Genomic DNA, 15,834 nt, shown 5'->3' with positions numbered 1-15,834 from the left:
ACTTTTTTTTTTTTTTTCCATAAAATCACAGAGCATGTTTCATGTGACTACGGCGTATCTTTTTGTATAGTCATTTTGAATTAGGAAAATCCTGGAAGTTGAGTAACTTATTTTATGGTTTTGCCGGTAAAAAAAGGTACTGCTCCCAGAACATAGTACTGTGAAGTGAATGTTTACAATTTAGCTCGTACTGATAGGTCTGTTTGTCTCAATTTTAAGTTTATCTTAAAATTGTATCTCAAGATACTGTGGCAATGAGAGTGCCCACTTGAAAGCTGTGTACTTGTTGCAGTCATAAAAAAAAAGAGAAATACTGCTCATTATTATTTTAAATGGTAAATTAATGTGATCTTCATGCTAGATCTCGGTCTCCAGCCCTGGCTCAAGCACTGACATAAATGTTAAGAAGATTGCAAGTATCGGTGATGTCTGTGAGTCTATGAAACAACAGCTCCTTGTCTTGGTGGAATGGGCTAAATATATTCCTGCCTTCTGTGAGTTGCCACTGGATGACCAGGTATAGTTAAAAGATGTCATGAATGCTTTGGGAATTTTTTTTGAACGTGGCTATGTTTTTGTGTTTTTTAAATTATGTTTATAGTAGATTGACCATATTTAACAAAGGTTCAGTTATGAGAGAAAGATTGGTTTTCTTGTCCATTCACCTTGTTCTCTCAAAAGGCACAACTATTTAACTTCTATTTTAGGGGTCCTGCAGATTTATTTATTGGGTGAAGTTGAGGAAGACAGGGTTCTTCCCTCCTAGAGTTTAAAAAGCTTTAGTGAGGAAGAAAAACAGATAGCAAGGAACTGCCATTGAGAGAAAAGTATTGGCAGAATAAACATCTGGAGGCAAGTGGTATGCTGTTGGGTCTTGGTGTTTATGGAAGGTGCCATATAAAATTCCACTGAAATACCAGACCACTCATAGACAGAAGCCACATAGATTGTGTTGGTGTCTTTGTAGGCACTTTATTCAATTAACATAAAATTTTGCCTTTCATGTTGTCAATTTTATTCTAGCGTTCACTATATAAAAAGAATATATCTGGCAAAAAAAAATCTCTAGAATCACACTCTGAAATGTACAGAGAGATAGAATTCAGATACAATAATCTTTTCCTATTACATATATTTTCATATTTTATCATATATACCTTAAGACATTTTAATTAATAGCTAAGAATTTTAATTTCGTAGTCTATGAAAACTAGATTATTCACTTCAGATTCATTTTGAATGCTTCCATCTAAGTAGTTAATAATATTTTGTAGATGCCAGTAGTTTGAAAATTTTCATTCTGCCACATTGAGTAAACCATCATATGTATACCTAGCATATATTTTTATACCTTCTGACCAGTGCCCTTTACCACTAATACACAAAAACAAAGAAACAATCAAAGGGAAAGGTGCGTGATTGTTTAAAAAATCCAGGAAGGGCAAAATATTTACACAACCAGAATGAAAAGTGATCATAGGAAGTCAGCACTTATATTTCTAAGACAGCATTTCACATAGCGACCCAAAAAAAAAAAAAAAAAGTGCTATGAAATCTGAAATCATTCTTAAAATGCTCTGTAACTGCCTTCCTGGTGTGAGTCAGGGTTATTGACATATCATAAAGATAGCTTGGCTCGGAAGGTTATATCAGAATGAATAATGCTAAATTGCTAAAACATACGTGTGTGTCTCACCCCAAGCCATATAAGTAGGGTTATGTTATTTATCAGTTTTATATTTTTATTATCACTCCTCTTTAAAAGTCGCTGACTTGTGTATGAAGACAATGATTTTAAAATTGGAAAATTAAAATCCAGTAACCTGCCAGAAAGAGTCTGTATTTACCAAAGGACACTTAAATACTAACAATATAACATTAATAGCCATGGATTGGCAAATGTCCATTGTGGTTAAGGCACTAATAGAAGTAGCTTTCAGTTGCATTATATATTACATTATTTTATTTAGTCATCTCAGGAGCTCTGGCATAAGTGTTATTATCTCCACTTAACAGTGTTTAAAACTGACCCTAGATCAGTGAAATTCACTCAGAAAATTCATCAAACAAATATTTAGTAGGACTACATTTCAGTTTTAGGAACTGTGATGATTTGACAATAAAAATACAGATTGTGTCACTATTCTCATAAAGTTTGCATTCTATTTGGGAGAGACAGACAATAAAAAATATACAGATTATGAGTAAGTCAATTCTAGGTGGGGATAAGTTCTATAAAATAGAATGGAATGAGTTGGAGAATAACTGGCGTGGAATGGGAAGACATACATTAAGTTGGAGATTAGACATTTTTTCCTGAGACCTGAATTACAAGGGGCCAGGCATGCCAAGATCTGAGGACAAAGCATTCCCGAGACAGGAACATCACGTTCAAAGGGTCTGAGGCGAGTAGGAATAATGTGCCTGGAGAAAAGTGAACAAGGGATGTGGAAAGATAAAACCGGAGAAGTGGGTGGGGGCAAAGCGAGGCCAAGGTTAAGGAGTTTGGGGTTTATCATAAAGATAATAAGGAACCAGTGAAGAGTTTTCAGCAGAGGAGTGATATTAAGTGATTATTATCTTGCAAATATGTTCTGGGAAGCTCTGTCAAGAAGGATTTAGGATGGGAGGAACCAGAAAGGAAGCGGGCATACCTATTAGCTCAGGCTAGGCGAGACCAAGAATGACAAAGGCTCCACCGGGGGTGGGAACAATTACGAAGCAGTGCCTAGATTTGCTGTACAATTCGAACAGAATCAAAATGGACTCTTGTTTCTGACATGAACAAGTATTTTGGATGATGGGGCCATTTACTAAGACGATGAAGGTGTTGGAGACACATTAATTTGATGTGTTACATTTGGAATGCTGCTTGTTCTTCCGGTGGTGACGTTAAGCAGGCAGTTGAGTATATGCATAGAGCTCAGTTGAGAGCTTAGTGTAAAGAGTTAGAGGTTCAATCTAGAAAGTGTCAGCAAGCAGATCACCCATCCTCTTCACAAGTCCTCCCTTGCTTTTGTTTATTCAGTTTATTATGTGTAACAGAGTGTGTTTTACATATACTTTCTTATGTAGTCCTCTGAATACACTTGGAGATTTTTATTACTGCCTCCATTTGATAGATGAAAACAAATGAGTCCCAAGCGTACTGGTGAGCTTTTCTAAGGTTGAACAGATAGTACATGGCCAAGCCAGGATTTGAACTCTGCTTTGTTTGATTCTCTTTCATCCTAAAACACTTTTCTTTCTGCTTTTTGTTGTTGGTGGTCGTGGTTTGTTTCCTTTCTGTTGACTTGGAAGTTTTAGATTTTTGAAAAGTAAAACTCTGTTGACATGGTAAAATAGAAAAATAGAAAGCTTAATGATGGCAAGTATCTATGAATATTACAGTTTATTAAAAAAATAACAACAAAAAAGATCCCAGGCTTAAAGAATGCTGAGTTAATCAGACACATATTATACCATCTTCTGATCATTATATTTTATTAATTGTTAAACTTGAAATTTTTCATTAAGGTGGCACTGTTGAGAGCTCACGCAGGGGAACATTTACTGCTTGGAGCTACGAAGAGATCCATGGTGTATAAAGATATTTTGCTTTTGGGTAAGTTTTTGGTTTTTGTTTTTGTTTTTAATTTAAGAAGAAATTATGCATGCTTCATCCTTACACAGGGTCTATTCTGTATGTACCAAGCATTCATAGACACTGTCTAAGGGTACTCTTACTTTACAAATTGGATTTAATTGATTGTGTCCTCACTCAAGGCCCTATCTTTCCTTGACTTGATTGCAAGGAAGTTTAGACGGCATTGAGACATTCAGGGTGCATTTAAATTTAAAAATAAGAATTGGAGAACGTGGTCACAAGGTACAAACTTCCAGTTGGAAATTAAATAAATACTAGGGATACAGCATACAACGTGGTGACTATAAACACTGCTGTATAATATGTGGGCAAATTGTGAAGAGAGTAAATTCTAAGCATTCTCATCACAAGGGGATTTTGTTTCCTTCTCTTTTTATTGTATCGATGAGAAAATGGACACGAGCTGAAACTATCGTGGTAATTATTTCACAATATATGTAAATCCAATCATCGTGCTGTACACCTTAAACTTATACAGTGATATATGTCAGTAATTTCTCAATGACACTGAAGGAGAAAAATTTAAAAATAAAAGTGAGCTGTTGCTCAATAATCATAGTATTGAATTATGTTTATATCATTACAGGACAAATCATAGTATTGAATTATGTTTAGATCATTACAGGACAAAGTTAGTGATCTGTGTGACCACTTTATTGGAGTCTCAGTGTTGTTTCACACTCCTTCAGTGTCTATTTAATACTTGTAATTATATTGTTTTATACACGTGAAGGAACATGTTTATTTCCTAGGATATCGTGGCTAACAGTATGATGCAAAATCCCGAGTTAAATTTGGTGACTGTGTCTGAGAATTCTGATAGTTAAGTAGCAGTGCTGGAAGAGGCAAAAGTAGGATGGCAGATTGAACGAGTGATAAGACAGAAGGGAAAACTCTTGCTTTCCTTAAGTAATTGTTCCAATCCCCCACACCTTACTTACCTTTTAAATTAGGTTTCCTATTGAGAGAGTTGAGATCCCTGGAATAATTACTACCTCCACCTCTCTCTGGCTATATGAAATGGTGACCAGATTGTTTATTCTATTTTTGTGATAGATGTTGTGTCCCCAAATAGAAATAAATTGAATGTAATATAACGATAGCTAATATTTGCTGAGGACATACTATATAAGATGCATATCTCTTCGTGCTTTACATGTAAACACACACTATCTCGTGTAATCCTCAGGATGACCCTGAGGGGTAGGTATTGTTATTCTGTAGGTGGAGAAATGCCTGCAGAGAAAGTTTACCTAAAGTTACAAACCTAGTGAGGGATAGAGCCAGGATTCTAAACTGCATAATGTGACTTAGAGACTATGCTCCTAGATTCTGTTAAACGCTCTCTTGTATTTAGAAGACTGCTCTCATACTGTTCTCAATGTAGATTTGAATACAATATACCTAAAAACCCAAATGTCTTTGCTACCTAGTTCTAAATTTTTTTACCGTGAATAATTAGGTAAACTGACTTGGGAGCAAGGTTACATTTTCCGAGTTCTTGGGCACATGTTGTTACACTGAAGATTATCTTTGCCTGCAGTGAAAGAATTCAGAATATTCTGCTTTTTACAAAACCAGAAAATAGCAACCTAGCTGTTTTCTTAGGAATTTTTGTCATTATAGCCAGAGACTTTGAAATTAGAGCGTCCTTAGGGATTAGGTAGTCTAGTCTCTATCCAATTTCGGAACTTTCTAGAATTCATCTACTTAGACTTGTTAAAATTGTGTCTCGAGAGTTATTACAGCTACATATACCTAGACCACTAAAGGAGTCCTGTTTTTATCCAGTGTAAGCAAGGAAGTTTCTTTAGGTTTTGTGTTACACTCATTAATGAGTAAGACACTAATAGATAACTGACATAGTGGAAAGCTAATCATTATATTTTGTTTCTCCCTTGTCAATTATTAGCTTGTTATTGGTCTGTACTTTTGTGTTATCACTAGTGACTGAGGCTGTTAAAATGCATGTGATCATATTATCAATGTCATTGATCCTTGACATGTTCTTAAGTTTTTCTAACGTAACTGACCTAACACTGCTGAGAGGAAATACTATTACTACTCCTTCAAGAGAAGAACCATATAAAACTTTGATGTGTAAAAAATTAAATCATATCTGATGGTCTTTTGATGAGGGGTGCCTGACCTTTTTTTTTTTTCCCCAGGGAACAACTATGTAATTCACCGTAACAGCAGTGAAGTTGAGATCAGCCGTGTGGCCAACCGGGTGTTAGACGAGCTGGTACGACCATTTCAAGAAATTCAGATAGATGACAACGAATATGCTTGTTTGAAGGCAATCGTATTTTTTGATCCAGGTTTGTTTTCAGAATTCCATTAAAAAATAATGATAATGAAAACTAAACTATTATTTCATATTAGATTGTTCACTCTCACACTCTAGAAAGATTCAATCTTTAGATCGCTCCTTTCTTCCTTTATTAGACGCAAAAGGGCTGAGTGATCCGGTAAAGATTAAGAACATGCGGTTCCAAGTGCAGCTCAGTTTGGAGGACTACATCAACGACCGGCAGTACGACTCCCGAGGGAGGTTTGGCGAGCTGCTTCTGCTCCTGCCCACACTGCAGAGCATCACTTGGCAAATGATTGAGCAAATACAGTTTGTGAAGCTTTTTGGGATGGTTAAAATCGACAACCTACTTCAAGAAATGTTACTGGGTGGTGAGTACATTTAAGAATTTCCCTTTTATTTCTGGGCATCCCACTCTGTACAAGGTTGATCTACTGATTTTTTGCCTGTGACATAATGAACTCAGTTTTTTCATTTAGAAAGTCTGCAGAACCCACTGGATGGAGACAAAAATACTTGAACATATTGAAATCCTCATTCTTAATAGTGTCCACCATCTTTATGCTATACAGTTCCTCTTGCCTTAGATTTTATTCTTTCAAATATGGTAAATAGAAATATATTTCCTATTTTTAGTGCTCCTTGGGGTGGATTGTATATTTTTAAGCCTTGACTCCTTTAAAAGCTCAAGGATACCAGCATTGCAACATAACCTAAAAATATTCATAGTAAAAATCTTAAAAAATAAACACTTTGCTCCTGAAATAATTAATTGACATAACACAACAAAAAGGGAAAAAATGAGATTTCGTTGAGGCAATAAATGTCAGGAATGAGTTAAGAAATCATTTATTTTGTGCTCTGATCTAGATTAAATTTCCTTGTAAAATCACTTTATTTTATTTTATTTTAGTTTTAGTTTTCTGGTACTTAATGTGTTCCTAATGACATCTTTCTGAAATAAAAGTTGTTAATGCTATTAGTGTGATCCCAAATACTATAAACTTGAGGTAAGTGATTCTTGGAATTGCCTTAACAACAGGCAGCAAACCTAATGATTCCAGGAAACGGCACACAAGGTCCATTATTAATATACAACATAATATGATACAACATTAATCTAACCAATGCACAGTGAAAGCTGACATTGTCCTTAATATGGCAGCAGTTCTATTAATTTCTTTTTGAAATCCCAAAAAGCACTTTGCCAAAATAGGAATATTCAAGCTGTCAATCAAAACATTTGTTGCAAGGTAAACTTGCTGGTGTCCCTGATTAAATTTCACTGATGCAAGCATCTTTTTATCTTCTGTAGGTGCTTCCAATGATGCTAGTCATCTCCATCATCCCATGCATCCACATTTGTCTCAAGATCCATTAACTGGACAAACTATACTTTTAGGTCCCATGTCAACGCTGGTTCATACAGACCAGATCTGTAAGTATCTGGGCCACTTTTCAACCGTGATACTTTTTTTTTTTTTGTAATTTTTTTATTTTTTTATAAACATATAATGTATTATTAGCCCCAGGGGTACAGGTCTGTGAATCACCAGGTTTACACACTTCACAGCACTCCCTATAGCACATACCCTCCCCAATGTCCATAACCCCATCATCCTCTCCCGACCCCCCTCCCCCCAGCAACCCTCAGTTGGTTTTCAACCATGATACTTTTTAAACTTAATTGTCTGAGGAAAAGTGGGATTTGGGGAAAGAATCTGTCAGTATCCAGAAACTGCAAAAATTAGGTACCATTTCCTCTCTAGGACTCAACTGTGGGAGATTCTGACGTTCAGCAAGTCACTTATTCTCCTTAGGCCTGACCTTGCTCCCTAAAATAGGATGTGAGCACGTAAATGCTTCCAAAGCATTTACCAGGACGTAAGGGCAGTCCTGGTATTGCCTGGTCACGCAGGACCGTAAGAAGGACTGTGCAAGCTGGACCCATGCAAAGAAATCTTAATAATCAATAGGAAAATTATAGTTTGCTTGTGATCTTTAAAAATGTTTGCCAAAACTTTAAGAACTCTCTTAACTACAAGTTATAAATGTCGTGAGAAATTAAAAAATGATAATCCTGAGATTTATTTAGTTCATTGTAATATAAACATTAGATTCGTCAGCATGTTTTATTTCTTCATTAAAAAATTTATGAAGTGTAGGGGCACCTGGGTGGCTCAGTCGGTTAAGTGTCTGCCTTTGGCTCAGGTCTTGATCCCAGAGTCCTGCTCAGTGGGGAGTTTGCTGCTCCACCCCATCACTCATGCGTGCTCTCCCTCTTTAAAATAAAGAAGTCAAGTCTTTAAAAAAATTATGAAGTGTAGCTCAAAGAGTGCTTGCCACCTTCTCCTGCTCTAACTTGCAAGTGGAAGTGAGCATCTTTTTTATGCCTTGATGAATTTTACTGTTTTGGAAGTTTGGATCAGCTTCCAACATTTTCCTTTGCACTTTCCGTCTCTGAAATGTCTCTGAGAATCCATTTAATGTGAAGGTTTGTTTTGTTTTGTTTTGTTTTGTTTTTTTAACAGGTTTCACTTCCTCAGGGACATCTTCATCCTTTTCAGCACAATCAGTTTCTTCACTAATGTCCATCAGTTTTCCTTCACTAAGCTCTAGAATGCAAGTTTAGAGACTCAAACAGCAACAATATCTGCATTCCCAGGGGTGTCTGACTCCATCCATGCTCCATTCACTTCTAGCATAATCACTTTTTGTTTCTTTTTCTTTTTTTCTTTTGCCAATTTTGCTCTACCCACGTTTTGCTAAGTGTCATGAGAATATGAGAATTTATCACGAGGAGACAAGGAGGCAACACAACTACACAATTAAAGTTGTCAGTACATGAACTGAATAAAATGTATTCAGTGACCAGTCACAGACAAACTTAAAGATGTGATGTGATTGGTCACTGATCATAATGCACATCTGTTACTGAGTTAAGTAACGTAGACCAGAGAGTTAACGGGTTAAGTTCCTATGTATCAAGTTACTCACAGTTAGTTGTGAGTTACCGAGCTCGCTGAAATTTGAACCATGTTTTTATAGGACTGGTGCTGTTTACCCAAGCTGTGATAACTGAAATTTGTGCATGTCAGATTTGTGCAGAGTGAGGCCTCTGGGAAAGCTCTTTGGAACTAAAATGATTGTATGAATAGTAGGGGTTAGTAGCTGAGTTCATCTGATAGTGTTGCAGATTTAACACAAATTCTAATTTTTAAGCTACCTGAGAGATAAAAACCTCTATTTGACAAACCTTCTAGAATCGTGTCTGAATTTATACTAAGTAATCCCAGATTTGCCTTGGATGTATCTCCTTTTTTTTTTTTTTTTAAGATTTTATCTATTTATTAGAGAGAGAGAAAGAGAGCACAAACATAGGGGAGGGGTAGAGAAGAGGGACAAGCAGACTCCCTGCTGAGCAGGGACCCTGATGTAGGGCTCCATCTCCAACCCAGGACCCTAGGATCATGACCTGAGCTGAAGGCAGACACTTAACTAATTGAGCCACCCAGGTGCCTGGATGTATCTCCTCCTAACACGAAACCAGCTAACTCACTGAGATTCCATGAGTTATTGTCATGTAATTATGATGCATACTGGTATTACCTACTGACTTTACAGCAACCCTTAATAACTAGTTACAATGTGGTTTCATGGAAATGTTCAATGAAATGTAACGATTCAGTGCATATGATCTCACTGCTACCTAGTGATATGAAAAGTAGAGGCCACAGAAATACTTATTACCACTGCTATCCCTTAGATACAAGCACTGGGAAACCTATGTGTAAATTGTGTCTGAAACACAAAGTTCTTTGAATATATGATAGAGGCAGAAGTAAAATTGTTTAAAAAATACATATATACAAATAACAGAAATAGTATAACCTGTGGCTATAAATGTACTTGAAAGACATTAATTTGGGACCATCCTTGCAAAGCGTATGTTACCATTTTCATTTCATAGTCAAGAGTAGAGAGGGAAGCCCATTACCATCTCTCTTAGAGATCAGTTATTCATAAACTCAGAAAATAAAACACATTAACAGCATATTAAACATTGTAGGCATCAGCTGGCAAGAAAGTTTAACAATTCTGCTGGTGGTTGAATCTTTTACTTTTTGAATGCTAGTTTTCTAGTATTTTTAAAAGCATATTTGCTGACTCTAATCTTTTTAAAATCACATCCTATTTTTCTTCTTTATTTTCCCCCTTTCGGCATAATGTTCATAAGAATCATTTGTTTCATACAAAGCAAAACATCAAACATGCACACAGAAATTTAAGCTCATGTGTATTTTTCTGGCCTTTTAGAGCAGACCATTGTAATCTTAGATTCATCCCAAATATCCAGAAATAATTTTTTAAAACAAATATGGTTATCCTTTTGTCAATTAAACTATACCTAAAAATGTTGTTTCTAAGTAATTGCTAAGCCATATTTAATAATATAAAGTCAATACATTGAAGAAAATGAGGCAAAGGGAACTTTTCTTATTTTTGTATAGAATTTTTAAAAGCTATTTTGGGGAAAAAATCTATAAAGTTTGCAATGCCTCAGTATGATCATCAGACATTTTCTACTTGTTCTGTTAAATATGTGGAATGGTAATAAATGTGAATGTTAAAATATTTCAGGTTTTTAAAAATTAAAGGCCTAGACTAGTTCCTAGATTATTTTATAATATAGTAAAAGTTTGCAATGGGAGGATATACTATTCTACGCAATGAAGTATTCAAGCTGTAACTTTGTCTTTCAATTACTTGGGCTGGTTCTTTGCATTGATGGGGAAGGGACAGATGAGCTCAGTGGTAACAGAATAATTTTGAAGCAAAAGAGTCGGTATTTTTCAGATGCTTTTACCTATGATATAGGTTTCAAAGCACTTGAAAAGTATCTTAACTTTTTATGTCATCTAATATTTTGAGTTAGTGGAATCCAAACCAAATGTATTTTATTTTATGTGCATTTTTTACTGCAAAAACTGTGACGTTTTCTAAGATTTGAAAAAAAAAATAGCCTTTTGTTAATTGTTTGTGTTGACTTTTTTTCCTGCTGTGTCTGTAATAGAATGAAATGCTCATAAATGCTGTTAAGAAAGGCAGGAAATGACTTTTAAGGGACTATTAAGTGACTATTAAAATGTTCAGGGGCGCCTGGGTGGCTCAGTGGGTTAAGGCTCTGCCTTGGGCCCAGGTCATGATCTCAGGGTCCTGGGATCGAGTCCCGCATCGGGCTCTCTGCTCAACAGGGAGCCTGCTTCCTCCTCTCTCTCTCTCTCTCTCTCTGACTGCCTCTTTGCCTACTTGTGATCTCTCTCTGTCAAATGAAAATGAATAAAATCTTTTAAAAAAATAAAATAAAATGTTCAAGTATGCAGCGCCTGAGTGGCTCAGTCGCTTAAGTGTCTGCCTTCAGCTCAGGTCATGATCCCAGGGTCCTGGGATTCAGCTCCATGTCAGGCTCGCTTCTCAGCAGGGAGCTGCTTCTCCTTCTTTTCCTCACTCCTGCTCCCTCTCTAGCTATCTCTGTCTGTCTCTTAAATATATAAATTTAAAATCTTGGGGAAAAAAAAAAGGATGTGCAAGCATGCTCTATTCCATTTGAATGCTATCTGAGAGTTCAGAAGGCAGTGCAACTCCAATAGGTCTTCAAGGAGCTCATAATGTATCAGATAATCCTACTTTATCTATTATCTTTTAAAAATATCTCCAAAAAATAAAAATAAAAATATCTCCAAAATAAAATAATGCATATTGATGTCATGCAGTACTTCCTGGGTCACCCTCACATCAAATTCTCTGCTTCTCTTTTAGCAACTCCTGAGACCCCGCTCCCTTCCCCACCACAGGGCTCTGGACAAGAACAGTACAAAATAGCCGCCAACCAAGCTTCGGTGATTTCACACCAGTCTCTCTCCAAACAGAAGCAGTTGTGAGAGTGTGTTTACTCCTGAACGGCACTGCGTAAATGTGAAAACTTGTTGGTCTTGACGTAACTCAGGATAGTACTTTTGGCAAACTTTGAGCCAAGGCTTCTTTATGGTGCTGTTGTAAGATGGGATCCTGGTTTTTTTGTTTATAGGCTCCTTTTGTTTGTTGTTCCTATTGTTTAAAACTTTCTGGTGCAAGCAGTGTATATCTGAATTTCCATATGTTTGTATATTGTATTTTTCCAACTTCCCTTGCACTGTTCCTGAACTAGTTGAATCTTATGTACTGCTTTCATTTGTTGTCTTGATATTAATTTAAATCTGTAAATAATTGCTTCATTGTGATGTGATGCAGAACTAAGTGGTCTTTTTTGACCAGAGCAGTAGATCAGCAACTCCAGGTTAATGTACAATGAACCAAGGTTTTTTGTTGTTGTTTTGTTTTTTTATCAATTTTAAACTTGCCAATTAGAAAATTAAAGCAGTTGCTATAGAACAGGAAATATTTTTTTGAGGAAGGATCGCTTGTGGGTATCCTGTGGCTAAAAAGCATCTTTCTGGCCCACAGTTAAATATGCCCATCTTTAGCTTAGGAAATCATAAAAAGCCATTCCAAGGATGACTGGCTATTCCTTATAATCGGCCTCTATTTGAAGATGTATCTTGAGGTAAAACATGTTTGTTTTACCAGTTAGGATACAGGATAAATGGTTTAAGGGAAAAAAAAAAAAGGAAACCCTTAAAATAGTGGCTCAACCAAGAGAGACATTGATTTTCTCTCCTAAAACAATCTAGAAGTAGTCACCATTGACTAGAACTTAGCATATGTTCATATCTAGTTCCCAGCAAGGCTGGGAGAGCAGCCTTTAGGTGGCAAGCCTTGCGCCCACTAAACTGCACCAGTCTGGGAGAGTGCTATTGGGAGACAAACCCCCATCTGTCACCCGTGTATTGTCACACCTAAGACTCACAGGTAACAAATATTCATAAACCTGAGGAGTAGGAGAGCCACCAGCTTCACGTCCAGGGCTGCTTGACTTTAATGAGAATAAATCTGAGGTGGAATGAAAAATGTGAGCTTCTCACTATGGTCTTTAAATGTATACAATTGAGAGATGACTGAATACTATCCATCCTGTTACCTTAGCACATACTCACATGTAATCAATGAGTGTAAATTTGTTGCAGCATGAATAAGAAACCACTGTCGTAGTTTTAATGTCTTCCCCCCGACCAAAAAGAAAAATTTGAAAACAAATTTTAAAAAAATGAAAGATAGAATCCCAGATAGGTTATGATGAAAACAAACACATTCAAATTACTGACTCGGCAGATTTTCAAAAATCCAGTGGACTGAGGAGTATAATTCATTGGAACCCTATTTGATTTAAAGCTGAAGCTTATTTAAAACAGTTAATGTTGGGCCACCTCAGGAAAGAGTGACCTCTTCTCTTTCTCTCTCTCTCTCACACATATACACACCATACACATTTATTCAGAAGCAGGGAAAAACTGGTTGAGTAATTATCAGTGATATAAAAAATAGTGTCCCAACCTGAATTCAGTGATTTTTACAGAACCTCAAAATTTCTGAAATTTCATAATCCCCACCTAATTCTATAAAGAAAAAGGTTCTCTTAATGTTAACTAACTTATTAACTCAGAGTGGGAAATGATTTATTAGAAGGTATTATTGATTTAAATAAAATAAAAATTCCTTCAATATCTGGTACTGGAAAACTATAAAATGTACCTTTGAAAATGAATGAGGGAAGAGGAAACTTTACTTAACTCTTACTTTGTGGAAATTTACTCTAGCGTCTCAGTTTCATGCTTTTCATCTTTAAAAATACAAATGTCTTTTGTAGACTTCTGTTTAACTTTTTGTGCTGTGCTCTTAATAGATATTAAAAAAATCTTTAAAATATAAAACATAAAATTCATTTTTAGCAAGCCCTTTAACTTATCTGCATATACTTACTAAACAACTTTGTTTTAGAAATTATTGCTAACAATTTTGTTTAAATAACTATGGTCAGGGAATTTTTAATATAATATTTTTGTATACTTAACTGCCAAAAATGCTGGGCAAAGAGGAACTGAAGTTTTCAGCATATTTTCAAAATATTGATAATGAAACTTACTGCTTTTATATAGCACAAAACTTTTTTTCAGGTAATAAATATGAATAATTTATTGTGAAATAGTGATTCATTTTATAAATGTAAAATTATTTTTATAAATTTTATTGTTGAAAATCAAAACTTAACTAAATTTTGTAAGTGTTAAATTATAGTGAGATTAAAATATTTCTAAACTGTGATATGTTGTTTCACTGAACTTTCTAAATAAAAATTGAGAAAAAAAACTGAAGTAGGGTTGCTTCATTACTGTTTAAAATGATTTTGTAATTTTAGAGATATGGTAGTATCTTTTATTTGGACATTTAATTAAATTCATAAGGAGTTCACCAATACTGGTTTTTCAAAGCTGGAGCAAAATTAATTAGTAATTTCTAAATAATTGTAGAATTGGATGCTGATGGAAGGGAGAATATTCATATCTGGACTTTACTATGTGGTTTTTCTTGACAGTTTTGTGACAATAATTAAAATAAATGAGCAAGCATGGCTTACATATACTCCGGCAATACCTTTTAACCTAGATGTTTTAATTGCTATTGTCCTCGTCCATATTTAAAACTTCTTTGTAAAACTTCTTAAAATGTGAAGACCAGTAAATTTTGTTTTTATGAAATTCTACTCTTTTATGAAAATTCTACTCTTTTGTGAAATTTCTACTTTTATCAGGGTAATATGCCTACATCATTTAAAAATATAAATTATTCTTAAGGTTTATTGTGAAAACCTGAAGTACTCCCATTTGACCACTGCCCTCTTCCCCACATTCTGTCTTTCAGTAAAAACACTCAAATATTATAGCTATTTTATGTGGTATTTTTCTCCATAGTTTGAAAGCATTGGTTTATATCACATTTTTTCGGTTTTAGAGCTTCTCTCTCTGCAAACATTCAACTCCTGCCACATTCTCCTAACTTTTTATAAATCAAATTTTTTTACTTATTTACTAGTTATTACTTAAATATACGCCTACCTTGTTTTAAAATATGAAACATATAATTTTTATATTTTTGTGGATAATATAAGAAATATACTCTAATTTTACAGAGAAATTCAAAAGAGAAAGAATAGTCTTGCTTTCAGTCACAGGAGGATTGCAACTTAGAATAAAGGAAAAACGTTGCATGTATTAATGTTTTATTGGACTCTATATTCGAGTGCAATTTGACATCTATTTTAACATGGGCATTTGAGCAAATCTTTTTAATTTACATTCCTTCTTTCCCTTCAAGATGTTGCTGAACTGCCCAGAGAAAGACTTTAAGAGTAAGAAAAAAACCTATACATGTCCTGAAATTTTCAATTCTTTTTCTGCAAAATATGAGGCAGATGCCATCAGAGTAAAAGAAAGGCAGACTTGTCCATGATTAACCACAAGCATAATGGTACGTCTATGAAAGTGATATGAAATTCCACAAATAGAGCCCTCAAAAACTTCAGAGTTGTAACAGGAGAGCCTAAGACCAAGAGCAGAGCACGTTGACAGTCAATGAAAGTCAAAGCAAAGGACATAAGAAGCTACATTAGTGACCCACTGCTGGGGGCTCAGTGTGTGATACACCTGATTTACCTTGGGGCAGATGGATTCATACTGAAAGAGGGTCTGGGCCACAGCAATTTCCAAATTGGGAGAGTTGTATTCAGTTACAGAAGAGAAAGAGAGATCCTAACTTCAGAGTACTATAATAATTACGAGAAAGAAGGGACTCAACTCAATAGTGAACTTCCCCCTACAACGTACCCTTCCCATCATCCCCTCCCCAACACTCCAGATTCTTTCTTACAGGCACAGATAAT

At 35.4% G+C, this 15,834-nt stretch overlaps 1 protein-coding gene across 3 annotated transcripts in view; it reads left to right on the top strand.

The window, feature by feature from the left end:
- Positions 1-14,250, top strand: part of HNF4G (hepatocyte nuclear factor 4 gamma) — a gene marked incomplete at its 5' end in the record, with an annotated part of 76,415 nt that extends 62,165 nt beyond the window's left edge. For all 3 annotated transcript variants that reach the window (XM_080799910.1, XM_080799911.1, XM_080799909.1), the window contains 6 exons: positions 362-517; positions 3,517-3,604; positions 5,815-5,967; positions 6,095-6,331; positions 7,276-7,398; positions 11,781-14,250. In XM_080799910.1, the coding sequence (XP_080656036.1) occupies positions 362-517; positions 3,517-3,604; positions 5,815-5,967; positions 6,095-6,331; positions 7,276-7,398; positions 11,781-11,902 (879 nt within the window). In that variant the 3' untranslated portion in view covers positions 11,903-14,250. The remainder of the gene's footprint in view (positions 1-361; positions 518-3,516; positions 3,605-5,814; positions 5,968-6,094; positions 6,332-7,275; positions 7,399-11,780) is intronic.
- Between the last annotated feature and the right edge of the window lie 1,584 nt (positions 14,251-15,834).

This window comes from Martes martes (assembly GCF_963455335.1).
Source record: "Martes martes genome assembly, chromosome: 4".
Classification (NCBI taxonomy): domain Eukaryota; kingdom Metazoa; phylum Chordata; class Mammalia; order Carnivora; family Mustelidae; genus Martes; species Martes martes.
Note: the sequence above shows the minus strand (reverse complement) of the source record. Positions and strands in the feature narration are given on the sequence as shown.